The sequence below is a fragment of the Taudactylus pleione genome, unplaced genomic scaffold (assembly GCF_031769625.1).
Source record: "Taudactylus pleione unplaced genomic scaffold, aTauple2 ptg000517l, whole genome shotgun sequence".
Taxonomy (NCBI): Eukaryota; Metazoa; Chordata; class Amphibia; order Anura; family Myobatrachidae; genus Taudactylus; species Taudactylus pleione.
In genome coordinates this window covers 5494571-5515060 of record NW_028284919.1, presented here as the reverse complement: position 1 = coordinate 5515060, position 20490 = coordinate 5494571, and the positions used below count along the sequence as shown (strand labels likewise).

At 46.9% G+C, this 20490-nt stretch overlaps 1 protein-coding gene across 6 annotated transcripts in view; it reads right to left on the bottom strand.

Annotated features, from left to right (window-relative positions):
• RBM33 (RNA binding motif protein 33) overlaps positions 1–20490 on the bottom strand; it is a 146667-nt gene that overhangs the window by 65969 nt on the left and 60208 nt on the right. For all 6 annotated transcript variants that reach the window (XM_088450369.1, XM_088450367.1, XM_088450365.1 and 3 more), the window contains exon 11: positions 774–903. In XM_088450369.1, coding sequence (XP_088306495.1) covers positions 774–903 — 130 coding nt within the window. The remainder of the gene's footprint in view (positions 1–773; positions 904–20490) is intronic.

Sequence of the window (20490 nt, the reverse complement as noted above, 5' to 3'; positions counted from 1 at the left end):
GAGCGCCCTGAAGGCTCTCACTGTGGCACCTAGATGTCCAGCTACGGTAAACTTGCTGGATGCTCATTGTCCTGAACAGTGTGTTTGTTACTGGGGCCAGAATTCTTATGTATGAATGACATTAATGCTGCCCATCCACTAGGCGATTAAACCTAGCGATGGAGCGATAACAACGGTCTTTATCGCTCCATCGCTTGGTAATCGCCCGCAAATTGGGCAATAAAAGGTTAAAACCGACCAGCGATGCGCGAGCCTGCTGGTCGTTTTTAACATCAATCATCGTCCGAACATGACGGTCAACCTGACGACCGCCGTCAGGTTGCCATTTTTGGGGATGATTGATCTGCATACACTGTACGTCTGAACGTTCAGTGCATGCAGTTCACCCCGCGGGAGACGACAGCGTCGTAATTATGCCATCGTCCCCCGCATCACCTAGTGGATGGGCAGCTTAAGTTGTATTATTATGCAATTCTAAATAAACCTGGTCTGCAAATAAAAGGTGGAAATACTGTGCGGCAGAATACAAACATGTTCAAAAATATCTCAGAAATAATTAAAATAAAGGTAGTAACCGCTTGCACCTATTTACAGGACATGCCACAGTGTTTTGTCAAAGTAACATTAAAAAGTATTCATAGGAAACCAAGAAAATATGGCCAAGTTGCTATTAGTAAGTAGTAGGAAAGAATGCTAGATATATAATCTGTTCTTAGAGACAACATATATTACACAGTTAAAAAGGGGGAGTAAGTGTCACTATATTAACTTACCACCAATGAAGAAGGGGTCTCGCTCAGGCTGAGGGGGAGGTGGTGGGTTTCTCCATGGTTCCTGTAGTCTTGGGGGTGGATTAAAGTTGCCCGGCACTGGATTTGGGACATGTTGAAATTCTGGCATACTCTATTATAAAATAATAATAATAAAAGACCATTTATGAAGTGTCAAATAGTACAGTAGTGTTGAAAGAAAATAAAAAAGTTAATATTTTTACCACTTTGGCGATATTAAACTAAGTATTCTTCCATGCTATCAACATTCACAGATAATTTACGCTTAAAAAAATTGTTATATGGAGCCAGGTCTTAGTGGAAGTACAAATTCCTCATTAAACCTGGCTTTTCGCTTCATAATACTCAATCCAGCCCACCTTCTCAATAACAGAAGATAAGGTAGCCTTAATCCTTTTACAGAATTATACCCTATTTTTCTGCTTCTTTTATCCCCTTAAATATCCATCTAGTTAAAAAAAATTAACACTCTCTCACATACAATCACTACACAAATTATACTTTACATTTCCACATCTCTTGTTAATTACATGATGTTATCTACCGTAATCTATTCAAGGCCTGCAGATAACTTGGCCTACCGGTGAAAAGAAATTAAACTTAGCATAAATTGCTAAGCACAAAGTTAATCTTAAAAGAGAAAACCAGAATAAAGAGACTAACAGCTATTATGAGACTTATCAGCTTCACAGAAAAGGGTCACTCACACTTTCATAGGACTAATTAAATGTGTTAAAGTCTTTGTAACTTAATGAATCTTTCAATAAATTACTTCTCCGGTCTACAACATGTTTTCATTTATTAATTTCACTTCATATGCGAGCATTCTATCAGAATCCTAATGATGGTTAAACAGGGTCAGGCAGACAATTGAGAGCAATATAGCCTGCTACGCAAATTCAATTCTACATTAAGAGCATTAACCACTTTTAAGAGTCAGATTTAACTTTTCACTAATGCGGTTTCTTCTACAGGCCCTTACTGGAGTTCAAAGCGTCCCTCAGCACTGAGGAGTGAAATCATAGACAATAAGCCTCCACTGCAAAATATAGGACAGGCAAATATACACCAATAAACCTGGTCACCATGCTTTCGCTTAGCAAACGATTAGGTAAGGTAAAGGATTCTAGCATGCCTGTATTCTTGTCATGTAATACATTTACAATGTGTCAGAGAGCTAAAATCTGACAGTCACAACATGCATTTATTACATATACATTTATTAAAATATATACAGAAATAAACTAAACCATGCTGGAAATGATGAAAAATCCCATAACACTTGCAGTTTCAGTTACTACCTTCCTTGGAATGCCGCAACTAACAAGTGTACAAAACAGACACTACATCCAGATTAGGAAGTTGTACGTGTTAAGGGGAAACTATACCATAAAGGAAAGCTAGCTTCCAGGAGACTCATTTACATCTGTTGGCCTCTTGTATAACAGACTAACTATGCAAATATGCTATCCATGGCGTAAAACGCTCTTGAGCAGATAGGATAATTCCTTCAGTCATAGGGTTCTCCTGAGAGGCAAATGTGTCAAAGGCATAAAACCTAAAAAAGGTGTGGACAGAAGACCAGATGGCTGCCTTGCATAGCTGTTCAGCAGAGGCGCCACGCCGGGCTGCCCACGAGGGACCCACAGAGTGAGTAGAATGAGCAGAGACTATAGTCGGCACAGGAAGGTCAGTCTGCGTGTAAGTCTGTGAGATAGTCATGCAAATCCATCTGGCCAGAGTCTGTTTGTTAGCTGGCCATCCCTTCTTATGGAATCCATATAGGACAAAGAGGGAGTCCGATTTCCTGATGGAAGTAGTACGGTCCACGTAGATCTTTATAGCATGGACCACATCCAAAGAGGCCACAATTTCCTCATTCAGATGGAAGCGAGAAACCGCCTGGGCGTGTTCGAAAAACAGCCCTGTTCTGATGAAATATCAAAAAAAAAAGGGAGCGACAAGAAAGCTCCCCTAAATCCAATACCCTATGGGCAGAGGCTATAGCCAGAAGAAACAGTCTTCGCAGTGAGCCATTTGACATTCACCGATTCCAGGGGTTCGAATGGAGGTTCCTGAAGTGCTTTGAGCACCAATGACAAATCCCATGGAACCACAGGAAAAACAAAGGGAGGTTGTTTCCATAGAACACCTTGCATGAAGGTGTGAACATCCAGTATAGGAGCAATTCTGTGCTGAAACCAGATAGACACTTTAAAAGATGCTAGGCAGAGGCCTAGATACAGTTCAGCCTGAAGAAAGGCAAGAATTCAAGAAACTTTAAAGACTTGAGGGTCATCATTTCAGGGAGCACACCATTGGAAATACGTATGCCATATTCTGCGGTAAATCCTGGCTGAGGCCAGTTTACATGCTCTGAGCACAGTCTGGACCACAGAGCCGGACAAACCCTTAGCTGTTAGGATAGATGTCTCAAGAACCAAGTTGTTAAAGACAGACGGGCTAGGTCCGGATGTAGATATGGACCCTGAGACAACAGGTCTACTTGTAGAGGAGTTGAAGAGGAACGTCTATGGAAAGCCTTAGAAGATCAGAGTACCAATGACGTATGGGCCAAGCTGGAGCTATCAACAGGACTGGCCAACAGCAAGAGATCGTCCAAGTATGGGAGCAGTCTGATCCCTTGATGACGAAGAGAGGCCACCATAACTGCCATGATCTTGGTAAAAACCAGAGGGGCCGTTGAGAGGCCAAACGGCAGAGCCTGAAATTGGTAATGTTGTTGTAGTGTAGCAAACCAGATATATTGTTGATGAGAAGGCGCTATAGGTACATGTAAGTAAGTGTCCTGAATGTTTAGGAATACCATAAAATCTCCAGGCTGCATAGCTAGGTTAATAGAACGGAGGGTTTCCATATGAAACATGGGCACCCTGATAAACTTGTTTAGAGATTTCAGGTTAGGCTGATGAGACCCATTGGGCTGCTGAACTAAGGGTAGAATAATAGCCCTTGCCCCGTTGTGAGGAGGGGACCCGAATTATTACTCCTGAATTCAGTAAGGACTGAATGGCTTTTTGTAGCAGCATGACCTTAGTTAAGTCCGATGGAGGCCCTGTGCAAAAGAATAGTTGAGGTCGCCTCAGGAAGGAGAGGGCATATCCGTGGGAGACCACTTCTTTCACCGAGGCATCTGATGGGGTTTGATGCCAAACCTGGGCGAAGCCCGCCCCATCAGACTGCATGCTTGTCCTCAGACTTGGCAGGTGGACTTCTAGTAGCCCAGGCTTGTTTGGCCCTAGGCTTGAAGGCCTTGACTGATGTCTGCCGTGCGTGGTAAGAACTGACCCTTGGCTTTGCCTTGAGGGCAAAAAGACCGAAAGGATGACGTCCTAGGTTTTGTATTATATGCTGAGGGCAGGAACGCCACCTTTTTTTAATCTAATTCTGGACCAAATAGGATGTCTCCCGAATAAGGCAGAGACTTCAGAGCACGTTTTGAGTCTGAATCCGCTTTCCAGGAACGGAGCCATACAATACAGCGGGCCACTACCGAAGTGGCAGATATCCTGGAGACCAGGAGAGCCGTATCCCTAGCTGCTTCACCTAATGTGAGATAAGTAGGATAGTTGTTCTCTTGAAGCATCAGAGAGAAATGTCTCTTCTAGGGCCTCTGCCCAACTCTCAATGTCATTCCCCACCCAGGCCGTAGCCCTAGCAGGACGAGTAATAGCTACTGTAAGAGAGTAAATGAATTTATGACAAGCTTCTATACGTCTATCTGTAGTCACCTTCAAGAAGGTAGCAGTATGAATGGGTAACGTGGGATTTTTAACCAAACTAGTTACATGATAATCCACCGCCGGGGGAACTTCCCATTTAGTGCAATCAACAGCTGGAAGAGGGTAAAAGGAACTGAACAGTTTTGGAATTTGAAACCTTTTACCAGGCATATTCCATGCTTTACTCATGTGATCAGATAGCTGGACCGATTGAGGGAATTCTGGTAAAACTACCTTTTGTCATTTAAAAAGTTACTTCTTTTTCTTAGGAGTGGGTTCATCCTCTTCTATTTGTAAAATAGATTTTACAGCTCTCACAAGAGCAGGTATATTTAGTTTAGAGGGCGGCTCTTCTCCTGAGACGGAGTCAGAGTGAGAGAGGTCTGAGTCTTCTGCCTCTCCAGATGATATATCAGAATCAGATAACTGAGTTTTCTGGGACGATAACAGAGCACATTTAGTAGGTAAAGGCTTTTCCTTTTGCAACATTTCCATAGGAGGTATTAGCCAAACTCTGTACTGAGGTAGACAGTATGTCTACCTATAGGGAGGCAAAGGTTTTACAGGGAGTACCTGCTGTGGCCATCCCACAGGGGAAGCCACCACGGGGACTGCTACGTAGTCCGCAAGTTTTGTCGGCATCTGTGAATAGGCCGCCCAGGGTGGATCCTGAAGGAGAGACACCGAGCTGAAAGGCCTGGGGCTATGTAACAATTCGTACAGAGACAATCCTGAATGAGGCCCTCTGGGGCTAAGCCCGCTGAGCAGGACAACAGAGTAGGGGCAGTAGCCTCAGGCTGCTTGTTATTCTTTCCTCTGCCAGACATAGCCACAAGAATAATAGAATACACAGTATGATACAGTACACACTCTGCAGTATGTGTAATATGGCACAATGTAGTGTGCAGTGCCCTATATATGGCATAATGTAGTGTGCAACCGCGCAATATAGTATGGGATAGCCCTCACAGTTATATAGAAGATGTGAGGTACAATAAACCCCCTTATACCTTAGTATGTCAGGGTATAGTAGAAAAAAGGGGACAGGTATAAACTGACAGTATAGAAAATAGAGAATAGCACTAGCACAAGTCACATACAAACGTAGGAAAAAACATTACATGTTTACAATGGGCACTAAAATCAACTACACAGACAACAGTGGCTTGTAGGATAAAGTGCTGTATAACCTGGCCTGTGGGAGCGGTATACAGGGAGACTGTTCCAGCGTTTCGTGGAGACCTTGCATAAAATGGCTGCCGCATGTCTTTGAGGGGCGGAGGGTGAGGGAGGAGCAGCTTAGGGAACACCAAGACCACAGTGGAAAGGCGCCATGAACTGGGGGAGGGGCTGCAGGGAGAGCACCTTATCCCCCTGGTTGACGTTAACCACTGGGTCCCCCGGCCTCTATAATTTGCCTCTGCGTCAGTATATTTGTGCCCCAGTGGTCTAGTGGAGTCGTGGGCGAACCAGTGTCCACATCAGCGTCCCCAGTCTGTCTCCTGAGACGGGAGGAAAGAGTGCACCAAGATGCGGGTTCCCGCGAACGGGTTTCCACTATACCTGTCCTCCGGATTCCAGGCTGCAGTTTGGGGAGCCTGATAGCTAGTCCCCCTCGGAGCCCCGCCGGGAGTACCTAGCACAGGCTCAGTGTCACAGCATCGCGGAGGGGTGATGGGGCGGAGGACAGTCTGGTGCTGCTCGCCCGTTATGGTAAAAGGAAAAAGTAAATTAAAGCTTGTGGAGCCGTGGGAGGAAAAAATGGTGGCTGTAACCGAATCGCACCTTGCAGAAAAGTCTGCACCTCTGATATCAAGGCCAGCTTCTTTTGGAAAAAAAACGTCGAAGCTGAAAATAGAACTTTCAGAGAACCCAACCGTAGACTGGCAGAGAAACCTGCTTGCAGAAAAAGCAGAAATCTGGTTAGGTTGAATTTTTGTAGGAGCCCCTCTACATTCACAACATGAAACCTAAGTCTTCCAAATACGGTGGTAATGTTTAGAAGTAACTTCCATCCAAGTTCTAAGCATAGTAGGGATTACCTTAGATGGGATCCCTTTACGTCTCAACGTCTGGACCAGCTGTTGAAAAACCTGCGGATGTTGCAGGTCCTGCCGGCTGAGGTAGTCTGCCACCCAATTTTCTACGCCTGGAATGAAGATTGCCGAGATTCCCATCGCGAACTTTTCCGCCCAGGTTGGAATCCGGCTTACCTCCTTTAAAGCCGCCCGACATCTGGTGCCGCCTTGGTTAATGTATGCCACTGTCGTGGCGTTGTCCGACTGGACCCTGACTGCTCTGCCCTGCAACAGGTGATCTGTTGTCTGAATAGCGTAGAATACTGCCCGCAATTCCCATATGTATATCAGCAGACATGCTTCCTGTGATGTCCAGCGGCCTTGGAAGTGATGTTCCTGAATCACAGCCCACATGCTCTCAGATTCATGCCTGTGGTGAGGAGTCCCATCCCACACTCTGAATTTCTTTCCCTCCAGTAGGTGCATCAAGTTCAACCACCAGAGAAGTGGTGTCCGAGTTCTGGGACTTAACCATACTTGTTGGTGAAGGAAAAGATGGGATCCTGTCCACTGAGAGGTCTAGCTGAATTTCCTGGAGTGAAATAGTCCGTAAGGAAAGGCCTCTAATGCCCTAAACATCTTCCCCAGGAGTCGAATGCAAACATGCACTGATACCAGACGATGTTGAAGGACCGTCCTCACCATCTCCTGAATGGTAGTTGCTTTTCCTGAGGGAGGAACACTCTCTGACATAAGGGGTCCATGAGCATACTCAGAAACTGTAGCCTCTGCGTCGGTTGCAAATGAGACTTGGGAAAATTCAGAATCCACCCATGACGAATTAGACGGCTGTGATTTACTGTGATGTTCTACAGTAATTGGTCCCTGGAATGGGCCTTCAGCAGAAGATCATTCAGGTAAGGGATAATAGTGATCCCCTGTTACCGAAGGATAGTCCTCATCACAGCCATGACCTTTGTGAATATCCTGGGGACTGATAAGCTCAAGGATAAGGCCCGAATCTGGAAATGAGAGTTCCGAACTACGAATCTCAAACGCCTAGTGAGGTGGTCAGATAGGGATGTGAAGGAAAGCGTCCTTGATATCCAGAGATATCATGAATTCGCCATCCTCTAGTCCCTCAATCCCCGACTGAAGAGACTCCATTTTGAACTTGAAAATCCTTAGGTAGAGATTGAGATTCTTCAGAGTAGGTCTGACCAAGTAGTCAGGCTTCGGAACCTTGAAGAGAGTGGAGTAAACTATGTCCGGTCTGATGTCTGGGAACCTGGACCACCACTCTCGTAGATAGAAGCTAGTGTAGAGCTTGCTGTAAAATGATACTCCTGTCGTTAGTAACTGGCAAACCTGTATTTAAAAAAAAAAAAAACCAAGGTGGAGGAGACAAAGTCAAACTTGTATCCCCGAGTGATAAGATCCCGGACCCAAGCGTCTGTACAAGATTCCCTCCATACTTCCCTGAAGTCCAGAAAACGTGCTCCCACTCTGGGATCCCCCAGGTGAGAGGAAAGCCAGTCATGTCTAGGCTTGGTAGTGTACTTAACCTCATGCTGAGTAGATGTTGTTGTGACTCTGCCCCGACTCCCGGAAACACGGGAAGTTTTCTCCTGTGAAACCACCACGTGAACAACCCGGAGCACTAAAGGACCGAAACGAGGGTCCAGAGTAAGAACTTCTAGGGGGATAAGCTGCAGACAGTAGATAAGAAGATTTACCCCCAGTAACTTGAGAAATTCATTTATCTGGATGCACTGCAAGTAATACACTATCCGCGAATGGAAGTGTTTTCACAGCTTTCTTCGATTCTGCATCCTCCTTCAGCAGATTACAACGACAGGATGCAGTATCACACCTGCAGTTGTATAAATGGACTTGAGAGTATTCTTCAATCTCCTGCTCAATGTCTTTATCCGGATGTTCCCATGTAGACATTTTTTGTTTCTTTATAAAGAAATACTGTGGAGCAGGACTAGTCTTCCTCCTGTACCTGCAATAACTGGTGGACTTAGAAATACTGGACTTAGAAATACAGGGGTATTCAATATGGGTGCGATAACATCGTTTTTGCGTTAATATTGGAGGTATGACGTCATTATCGCAGGTTTTAGTTTTACACCATATTCAATTTCAAAGACTTATCGCAGTTTTGAAAAAGTCTTTGATAAAAAACGGGGATAAGTTTTCACCATTGAATAGGTGTCGAAAAAAAGTGCAGAATTGGGGTTTAGGGGTGCAGGCTCAAAAAAAATAGCCTGCACCCCTGGGAATGACATTTAAAAAAGAACTGTGTCAGAAAAAGTTTTAAACAAAAAATAGGGACACCCCAAAAAATAATTTTAAAATTTGGGGTGAAAGAAAAAAAAAAATTGGAAAAAATTGTTTAACAATAGGGAAATAGGTTCAGGGCTATTCTGCAAGTATGCGGCAGATGTTTTCTAGAATAGAATTATAGCGGCAGGTGCACAAATGCAGAATCTTTTAAAAATTACTTTAGGGACTTAAAAATATGCTAGTACCCATTTTCATGTACCCCAAATTTGATGGGACCACTTAAAAAAACGAAAAAAATAACCTAAGTGCTCTTCTGCATCACTTATTCAATGTCGGGAAAAAAACACCTGCTGCGGCTATTTAAATCCCCGACTTTCAATTAAAGGCTAAAACGGGGGTACCCATAGTGTTCCCCCATGTTTTTACAACTTTAGGGGGGGTCTTACAATTATTTTAAGGAAAAATTAGTAACTTTACGCAAATCCAACTTCGGAGTTTCCCGTTTTCGTTAATTTTATATTGAATATGGGGATAAGCGGGAGCGCGCACCATACCTTACCGCAGAATAAAACTCCGATATGAAACGTTAACTTCGACAGTGAAGTTAAAGTTTCATATTGAATACCCCTCTAAGCCTCTATCCCATCTTACACTGTTTAGTGGTACGGGAAAGAGCCATGGTTTTGAGATCCCATGAATATAGCTAATGGACCTTCCCCATGCTTCTAGAGCCTCTCTTATCTGTCCGAGAAGCCTCCAGCTCAGCAGAAATATGCCAATGCTTAAGCCACAGCGCTCTACACGACTACATTACCTACTGGAGGGGTTGAGGCAAACGTCATTGGACGTTTCTCCAAGGTAAGGTGCAGCTTCACCTATATGCTATGCTGACAGAATAAGTTCCTTAACAGCAGCTTATCTCTCATCAGACAATTGCCCAAAGTTAATTTGCTTTCTTAACGTAACCTGCTCCGTCCAAGACGGCGAATTTGACATCCCTGAAGATTCTTGATCAGGATGCAATTTTTACAGGGAGAACACAAACTCCACAAAGCCAGTGCCGCAGTGGTAATTTGTGTTACACAATAAGGAGTTAGATGACTGTACCTGTGTAAACTAATCTGCACAATATTTGCAGGTAAATAACAGTTGAGACACCTTAGAGCCTCATGATACATACAGACCCCACACAAACAACAGTAAAGTGTAGTGAGAAAGGTCAAAAGAAGAAACTGGGATACACACTTGCCCTAATAGCGCTCCTAGCAGTGCCAGAAAACGCTAGGCATATAAAGAAGTAATCAGAGATACTTAAATGCTCTCCTGACCAGCCTAAACCCCACTGTGTACTTACAGTCCAGGTTAGGCTACCAGTTTCATGCAGCATCCGAAGCTAAGCTCCGCCTCCCTGCTATGGCACCTCATTTAACTATAAACGCGCTATGTATTGTGCTCAACATGTTGAGCCATAGTAAGAGTGCCATGTATTTGCTTGAGCTATTTAGGCACATTAATATCTGCCATTTGGTTGCTCCGCTAGTCAGAGCAGTCTGCTGCTGAATATACCGCCCCCGCTAGTCGGGGAGTCAGGGAATACTCACGGAGCTGCCCGCTGCGGTAATGACTGATGGGGGACCTTAAGCGCGCTGCAAGCAGCGGCATCTGGAACCCTTTAAGTGGAGACGGAGGTCTCTGTAGTCTGGGACCCCAGGCGAAGTGTGCGCACTTGCGAGCGGGTCCCCACCAGCAGCTCCATCTACGCTGACAGGCAGTGCAGCTTTAGCCTGTCTGTCCTAAATGAACTTCTTTACTTCAGCGCAGCAGCGCTCTAATTAAAAACCCTGATGAGAAGTGTGCATACACAACCAGCTCCCCTCTGGCACAAACAAAACAAACAAAGTGGGCTTGTAGGGGGGTATAGAGGGGGAGGAGCTAGTCCCACTTCGTAAAATTTGAAGTGCCAGCTCCCACTTAACACAGTCTGTACCCCACTGTCTAGAATCCTCCAGTGTTCCCTAGAGGATGAAAGAGAAAAGTGTAAACAGAAACATTTTACCTGGTAAACAAAACAAAAATACAAAATCTAAAATATTCCTAAACTTTTAGCAACGCTCTTGAAAGCAGAAGAAATGTGTATTTTCAAGGAGAATATTTAATATTTTCAATAAGTACAGCATCAGCTTGCTGCCAAATCCAAAAGATAATAACAAAAAATTTATAACAAATCTGTCTGGAATACACAATCCTCTGCAGGTGTAGTTAGCCTTTAATGTTCTCTTTAAATTATCGAAAACGAGCCTGACCATAATTTCGGAAAAAACAGTGTTGATAACAAATGGTGTATTATGATCATTTGACTTTTCTAGTACAAACTAAAACAAAATTTTAGTTACAATTGTTTTTTTTTCTTCCTAGAATACTGGCCACACACAGATTGCCATGGGTATATTTGGCCATTCACAGCCACACTGTTCAAACAAACAATGTGCAGTATACGACCCCAAAACTATCCAAACCATGTACTTGAAAGTAAAATCACCAGGCAACCCAGCAAGTGGCAGTACAAAAGACAATATGAGACAGTCATCAAGACTCCAGTAAGGTGTGGGATTACTTTAATAGCAGGGGAGGAGCCATTTAAATTCCCTCAACACTTACATTAAGTGTCATCTTGATACCATATGATTTTATATGTAATTTTCTGCAAGATCCAGAAAACAATGAGTAGTGTTAACGTGCTGGGTAGGAGCCACCTATTATTATGAACAGTTTATTCTTCCAATATGACCTGATTCAATACAGAGCACTACACATACTAATTGACAGACCAGGGATGTCTAAAATGTATTAACTAGTGCAAAAACAAGAGATATGGTAAGAACTTACCTTTGTTATCTCTGTTTCTACGAAGTCCATAGGGTCCACAGGGTTGACCTTGGGGTATAGCTGGATCTGGATCCACGGGCACCACGCAGTTAAAGCTTTGCTGCTCCCAGGATGCACTTGGGTCCGTCCTCCTCTATACCCCGCCCCGGCCACAGGCACCTCAGTTGGTAAGCAGCTAAGGCCGGAGGAGGAGACTAAACAGAGAGAAGGAAGACTGGAACACACAAGAAACCATACTCACAGAAATGGGAGACGGAAAACCGGTGACCAGCCACACAGCCCATTTGAAGCCAGGTGCGTCAGGGCGGGCGCCCTGTGGACCCTATGGACTTCGTAGAAACAGAGATAACAAAGGTAAGTTCTTACCATATCTCTTGTTTTCTACTTCAGGGTCCATAGGGGGTCCACAGGGTTGACCTTGGGGATGTCCCAAAGCAGTTCAACTAAGGGCGGGGACGCTCCTGTGCTGAAAGGAGTACCCGGCGCCCAAAGGATGCATCCTGAGAGGCGAAGGTGTCAAACGCATAAAACCTCAAAAACGTCCGAATTGAAGACCAAGTAGCCGCCTTACACAGCTGAACAGCGGAGGCGCCACGTCTAGCAGCCCAAGAGGGACCCACAGAACGAGTGGAATGAGCCTTAACAGAGGCTGGCACAGGTAAACCCTCCTGCGCATAAGCCTCACAAATAACTGAACGAAGCCAACGGGCTATCGTTTGCTTGTTGGCAGGCCAACCCCTCTTGTGAAAACCAAAGAGGACAAACAAAGAATCCGACTTCCTAACCGAAGCAGTCCGGTCCACACAGATTCTAAGTGCCCGGACCACATCCAAGGAAGCCTCACCAGCCGAAAGATCAGGTGACTGAAAAGCTGGCACAACAAGTTCCTGATTAATGTGGAACTTTGAAACCACTTTGGGCAAAAACTCAGGACGCGTGCGGAGCACTGCCCTGTCCTGGTGAAAAATCAGAAAAGGAGGGCGACAGGAAAGCGCCCCCAATTCTGAAACCCTCCTGGCCGAAGCAATTGCCAGGAGAAAAATGGTCTTAAACGTCAGCCACTTGAGCTCCACCGACTCAAGCGGCTCAAAAGGAGGACCCTGCAAGACCCTCAGTACCACCGTCAAGTCCCACGGAGCCACCGGAGGCACGAAGGGAGGCTGGATCCTGAGAACACCTTGGAAAAAGGTGTAAACATCTGGCAGTGTAGCAATCCGTCGCTGAAACCACACGGACAAAGCAGACACATGAACCTTCAGAGAGGCCAGGCGTAAGCCGAGGTCCAAACCCGATTGAAGAAATTCCAAGATTCTGGAAACCCGGAACACCTGCGGATCATAGTTTCTGGATTCACACCACTGAAAATAAGTGCGCCACACCCTGTGGTAAATCCGCGCGGAGGCAGGCTTGCGTGCCCTAAGCATGGTACCAATCACTGAACTGGAGAAACCCCTAGACCTCAAGACGGCTGTCTCAAGAGCCACGCCGTCAAAGACAGCCGACCCAGATCCGGGTAAAGGCAGGGCCCCTGAGACAACAGGTCCCGACGCTGAGGAAGAAGGTACGGAGCGTCGATGGAGAGGCACCTCAGATCGGAGTACCAAGGACGTCTGGGCCACGCCGGAGCCACCAACACGAGCGTGCCGCCGTCCTGCTTGAATTTCCGCAGAACCCGAGGAAGTAAGGATATCGGAGGAAACAGATACGCCAGGTGAAACGTCCATTTCACCGACAGAGCGTCTACCAGACAGGCGCCTGCGTCTCTTGTCCTTGACCCGTAAACGGGCAACTTGTGATTGTGACGGGAGGCCATCAAGTCCAGCTCCGGCAGCCCCCACCTGTCCACGAGTAGCTGAAACACCTCTGGGTGAAGCGACCATTCCCCGGGATGCACATCGTGACGGCTGAGGAAGTCCGCCTCCCAATTGAGGACTCCGGGAATGAAGACTGCCGAGATCGCTGGAACGTGACACTCCGCCCAAGCAAGAATGCGAGACACCTCCGACATTGCTGCCCGACTGCGAGTTCCCCCTTGGTGGTTGATGTACGCCACCGTGGTGGCGTTGTCGGACTGCACCTGAACCGCCCTTCCGTGAAGAGCGGGGCCGGACGACTGCAGGGCCCTGTACACAGCCCGCAGTTCCAGGATGTTGATGGGGAGAAGTGCTTCTTCCGCGGACCAACGACCCTGAAGCGATAATGAGCCGGTCACTGCCCCCCAACCCCGAAGACTGGCATCCGTCGTGAGCAGGACCCAGTCCGGGATCCAAAAGGGGCGCCCCTCGACCAGATGCACCGTCTGAAGCCACCAAGCCAAAGACTGCCGAACCTCCGCGGACAACACCAGCATCTGAGAGCGGATCCGGTGAGGTAACCCGTTCCATTCCGATAGAATCAGCCCCTGCAGGGGCCGGGAATGGAACTGGGCAAATTCCACCATGTCGAATGTCGACACCATGGACCCCAGAACTCTCATAGCTGAATGGACCGACAGGCGGCAACTGCTCAGGCAACTGTGTATCCGCAGCTGCAGGTAGGAGACCTTCTCTGGAGTCAGGAAAATCCGCTGCTGACGAGAATCCAGCAGGGCTCCCAAATGAACCATCCGCTGTGATGGAATCAGGGAGGACTTCTTCCAGTTTATCAACCACCCGTGTGCTTGAAGACAAGCAATGGTCAGGTGGAGATGTCGAAGAAGCACCTCCGGGGAGCTCGCCAGCAGCAGAAGATCGTCCAGGTACGGCAACAGACGTAGACCCTGACCCCGAAGGTGGGCAGCCATAACCGCCATCACCTTGGTGAACACCCTCGGAGCCGTGGAAAGGCCAAAAGGCAACGCCCGAAATTGGTAGTGATGGTTCAGGATAGCAAACCTCAGATACCGCTGATGTGCCGGTGCTATGGGCACATGGAGATAGGCGTCCTGGATATCGAGGGAGACCATATAATCCCCGGGTTCCATCGCCAGAATGATGGAACGTAACGTTTCCATCCTGAACCTGGGAACTCTGAGGTATCTGTTCAGAGACTTCAAATTCAGGATAGGGCGATGAGAACCATTGGGTTTCTGTACCAGAAACAGAGTAGAATAGTACCCCGTCCCGCGCTGAGACTGCGGAACGGGAACAATGACCCCTGCTTGTAGCAAGGATTCTATAGCTACCTGAATCTGACCAGCTTTGGTCTTGTCCAGAGAAGGACTCGTACAAAAAAACTGGTGGGGCGGCCTGAACCGAAAAGACAGGGCGTACCCCTGAGAGACTACTTCTCGAACCCAGGCATCCGTGGTGGTATTGTGCCAACACTGGGCGAATTGGAGAAGTCGGCCTCCCACTCTGGGGTCCCCCAGAGAGAGGCCCGTCCCATCAGGCAGCAGGCTTATCCTCCTGCTTGGAAGAAGGGCGCCGAGCACTCCATGCCTGCTTCTTGGGCTTGGGTGCGGCCTTGGTCGCCGAATGTCTCGGGAAGGACTGGCCCTTGGCCTTACCCTGAACCCGAAAGGACCGAAAGGCAGAGCTCCTCACTTTAGCCGGCGCAGAGGCCGAAGGGAGAAAAGCCGACTTGGACTTAGCCAAAGTATCCACTATTCTGTCCAAATCCGGACCAAATAGTAAATCACCATTAAAAGGCAAGGCCTCCAGACCCTTTTTTGAATCTGCATCAGCCCTCCAGGACCTCAGCCACAGGGAGCGCCGAGCAGATACCGCTGCAGCCGACACCCTAGAAGTGAGCAGGCTGGCATCCAAAGACGCTTCCCCAATATAGGAAGCTGCATCCCGCATCTGTCCCACTAACGCTCTCTGGATATCCGGAGCCTCATCAGGAAAGGTATCCTCCAAGGCATTGGCCCATGCCTCAATGGCTTTAGCCACCCAGGAGATAGCCATGGACGGGCGAGCCACCGCCCCGGAAAGAGAATAAATGGACTTTAAACAAGTCTCCACCTTCCTGTCCGTGGGATCCTTCAAAGAGGAGATAGACGGCAATGGCAACGTCGCGCTTTTGATCAAGCGGGTAACGTGGGAATCCACCGCCGGCGGAGTTTCCCATTTCCTGCAATGAGCTTCAGGAAAAGGATAGTTCGCCGCCAACCTCTTCTGTGGATGGAACCTCTTACTAGGTAATTGCCAGGCCGCCGCCATATGATCCGATAATTGATCAGACAGGGGGAACACAGTTGAGGTCACCTTGGCCTTTTTAAAATTAGGAAACTTCGACCTAGGAGCCGGCGCATCATCCTCAACATGTAGGATAGCCCGCACCGCCCTAAGGCTGGAACATTAATGGAGGACTTAGCTTCCACCTCCTGCCCCATGACATCAGAGTCAGAGTCCTCATGGATTTCTCCATCATCTGAGGACACTTCCGAGTCCGACAACTGCGCAGCTAGTGAACTCACAACCGGACGTTTAGACACCCTTGGTGGCACATCACCTTGCAACATAGACTGAAACGCCGAGGATGAAGCCGCCAGACTCTGTACGGAGCTGGATAGAACATCCACCCAAGGCGGAGGAGCCGTCGGAGCAACACTCTGCAAAGGCACTACAGACTGACACGTCCCTGGGGAAGACTGCACATACACAGGCAGTCCCGAGTAAGGACCCACAGTCTGGGCCCCGGGGGAAGACCGCAACATTTGTGGAACCCTCGGGGAATGGGGGATGGTGGGCTGCGGTAACGCCCTAGAAGGGACCGCTGATGGGACCGATAACCGGTCCGCAATAGACGCCAGCACCTGTGAAAACATCGCCCAAGGAGGGTCCTGTGATACAGGGGGGTTGGAGGGGCCCGGTACCAGCTGGCACCGCCCGCACAGACCATCCTGAGATAAGTCCTCCCCATCAACTCCAGCAGCACAGCGTCTGCAGGAAAATAGCACAGGAGCCACAGAGCGCTCAGTCTCCTCATCCGACATGATACCGTAGATACACAAGAAATAGGTATCACCAGAGGAATTACGGTTTTAACACCCGCGCACTCACCAGTATGCGAAACAACAGCCCAGATATGGTACTGTGTAGCACACAACAGTATGTGACTGACCCCACAAATACGTGTTTTATATATGTGAGGGTCTCAGAAAAACGCCCTTCCCCCACACACCTGCCGGGCCGTAGGAGAAGGAAAGGGATAGTTATAAGCTGACAGTAAGGAGAATAAGTCACAGACAGGCAGCACTAGCAATAGTCACATACAATGCAGAAAAGTTATACTCACTGCACCTTCCGCTACAATCAACCGCCCAGATTCAGTGTCTGGGAGGGCTATAGCGCTGTGTACACTGTCCTTTAGCAGGGGAGAGGTACACAGGGGGACCGGTCCACTTGATACCGCCTGGGAGTCTGCGATGTGCCAGTAAAGATGGCCGCCGGAGACCTCAGAGGAGGAGTGGCCGAGAGATAAGAGCAGCTCAGCGACGCCAGACTGCTTGTTGAAAGGCGCGCTGAGCTGAGGGGAGGAGCCGCTAGACAGGGAAGGCTGCCTCCCCTGGCTAGCAATTAACCCCCGGGTTGCCGGTCCCGCTACCAGCCTGATACCCTGGTGGTCTAGCGGACACGCGGGGTATTCCTCAATTGAGGGGGAGCCCGCCGCCGCCGCTAGCGCCTCCGGTCTGTCCCCAGAGACCGGAGGCTCCTGACTGCATTGAAGTATCCGCGGGGCGCCGCACGCGGCGACCCGCGGCTTACCTGATCCCCGTCGCGTCCGGCAGCAGTCAAGGGAGTCCCCAGAGCCCGGCTAGTACAGGCTCTGGGGTCCCGCCACGATCCCCAGAGCTGTACTGGCGTCGCGGCGCCAGCGGGGAGAAGGAGCGGCAGCGTGGACGTCCTAAAGGACAGTCTGATGCTGCCGCTCTAAAAGTGTAAAAAAAGAAGAAAAAAATAAAAAATTTCTTTTAAAATAAAGCTTAGGGGCTGCTCCTGCAGCCCCACTGCGACAGGGTGACCCGACTCCGGCCGGGCACCAACTAAAACTGAGGTGCCTGTGGCCGGGGCGGGGTATAGAGGAGGACGGACCCAAGTGCATCCTGGGAGCAGCAAAGCTTTAACTGCGTGGTGCCCGTGGATCCAGATCCAGCTATACCCCAAGGTCAACCCTGTGGACCCCCTATGGACCCTGAAGTAGAAATACCGGGGTAGCACCACATACTGTAGGTAGACTTTCATATGATTCAAATTATCAAAATACTATAAATTAAAAACATCACACACTATCACTTCTTGTTCAAATTCTAAATTAGCTTCTTATCTAGAACAATATGGCAAATCACTATTTATAGACTGTTCTAGAAGACTTGTCAGACAAGGTAAAGAAAGGGGCACCTTACAAAGACCCTGCCAGTAAGGATACATATCTCAACACACACACTTCTAGCCTCTCACAAGTATTCCATTTCCTAATCAAGGGACAGTTAAGCTAGCTCTAAATAGCATGGGTGAAAGCAGCCCTATTAAGATGAGCCAACAGCAGAAGGGAATTCACTGATATGATTAAATGTGATGGTATGATAATGTATGGTAATTGTAATTAATCAGAGACCTACCAGCAAATGGAGGATGTTCAATATTATGTAAGCTGCATTTTAAACTGCATCCCCTCTGTACTAGCTTGACAAGACTTGACAGCTGGAGGAATCTCATGTTGCATCTGTTCACTACGACTTATACATTAGATATGACAAAATATGCAACGTTCTTTTACTTTTTCAACCAGCAGCATTATTCAGCCTTACACTGTGTATGAAGACAGTAGATGCGGAAAATTAAAGCTTAAATTGGAGTCCAGTGGAAAGTTCAATTTTGCATATGCAAGTATCATATGTCAATACACACATATTCAAATTGGGACAGCAGTTTCATTCAGGCATAATTTCCATGAAATGCCATGTAAAAGCATCGAGCAGGAAAAGTCACTCCCTGCCACCTGATACCATGGCCCCTGTTCAATATGCGACAATCCAGGGACATATTCATTTCTCTATCTATGTAATCTTATTGGACTGGTAATGGTCTCATGTAAGCACTAGCAATACATTCGGGAGAAACAAGGCAGACTTTATATGTACTCTTATAAAGTGGTTTTAAGGCCTACATATGGGCAAGTGTGATCTGTCTATAAAATATATATCTACATATAATGTTAAAAACTTCTCTCTTCACAAGATCAAAGACTGAGTCTACAGAGACTGAAGGGGCCATGCAAAATAATTAATGCACAGACTTTCACATAGACATTATTCATCTATATAAAACTAGTCTCGTTCCTGGTGAACGCTGCAATTTAGAACATAAGTTAAGCTTCAGTAGTTTTTTTACATTGTGGTTAAATTGAAGAAAAAAAAAAAAAAAAGCAGAGAGAACACAGACATTTCACCAACGCCAAAAGAAGCCATGTTTTAGTTTATTTATGTCATTTGTACAGTGTTTCAAAATAAGCCCAGTAAAACTTAAAACAAAAAGGTAGCTATAGTAGCCCAGCAGGGTTGCAATACACAAATGAGTTTCAGGTGTTTACTAGTACTCGTCCATTATTTATTATATATTAAGTTATTTATATTATGCAGACATATTCTGCAGAGCTTTACAGACTTGAGCATGGGCAAGGTCCATACTTCAAAGTGAATGCCCTGGACATTGTGGATACAAAATAACCCCTTTCCCACTGGCCAAAATACCCGGGTTATTGCAGTGTCAACCTGGGTAGCGGCTCAGGGGAAAAGGCCCCTAGGAAAAAATCCCAGGTTGATTCACCCGGCATTTCTTCGATGGTCTCTAGCAGGGTTTTACGTGGGTAAAACCTTGGTCATGCTCAGTGGTAACGGGTAACCGGGGTCTTCCGACCCAGGACCCGTTTACAGCATGTTGATTGGGTGGTATTCGGAAGCTGTCACCGGGGAGGGAGAGATTACAGCCTCCCTGTATGGTGCAGGCCGTTTTTACCCCATCCACGCTTCATACAAGGGTAATCTCTCGCTACCCATTTCCCCAGTGACAGCTGTGACATCACACAGCCTTCCGAAAAGACAACCACCCCCACACGGTAGTTGGTCTACTCTGGTGTTCAGGGGAGAGCTGAAGTTTCCGGTGCTTGGTGATGACATCTCCAAGTGCCAGCAATGCTCCCATGGCGAGGTTTTCCTGGTTCCGGTCTCACATTGCGATCATTTCTAATGAGGGGTTCTGTGACTGAGGATATATATATGTTTTGTTTTATTTAATTTTTTTTGTTTACAGCCATATGCAGTGATACTAATTTTATCAAGTGGCTGCATCTCCATCAATTCTCATTTCACTGTTGGGTCTAAGTGATTGTGTTGCCTGTATGGTAGTGTAAACTCTGTAATACCCTTTATGTGACACACAGGCTATCCAATTGTACTGAGAGGACCTACTGATTTTTTTCCCTTTTAGCACATGTTTTAAGTACTTGCAATAATCACCTGATTAAAAAAATTATATGATATATAAATACGAATAATAATAAATATATATCACCACAGCCTAATTAGGCCCTAATGATGTTGCAGGATCAGTTTCCGACTTGATTACACATGTAAAAGGGTTAAAGCTGGACAGGCCTAGGTGCTTGGGGTCTACAATTTAGCAAAGTTTCCTTTATCGCTGGCCATTTTTCTGCATTTGGCTAAAACTTTACATCTATAGAAGGTCATTAATGGACCAGTGAAAGAGCAATCCCCCCCTCACCACACACACCCACCCAAAAAACAAACGAAGAACATTCAAACAAAACAGAGGTTAA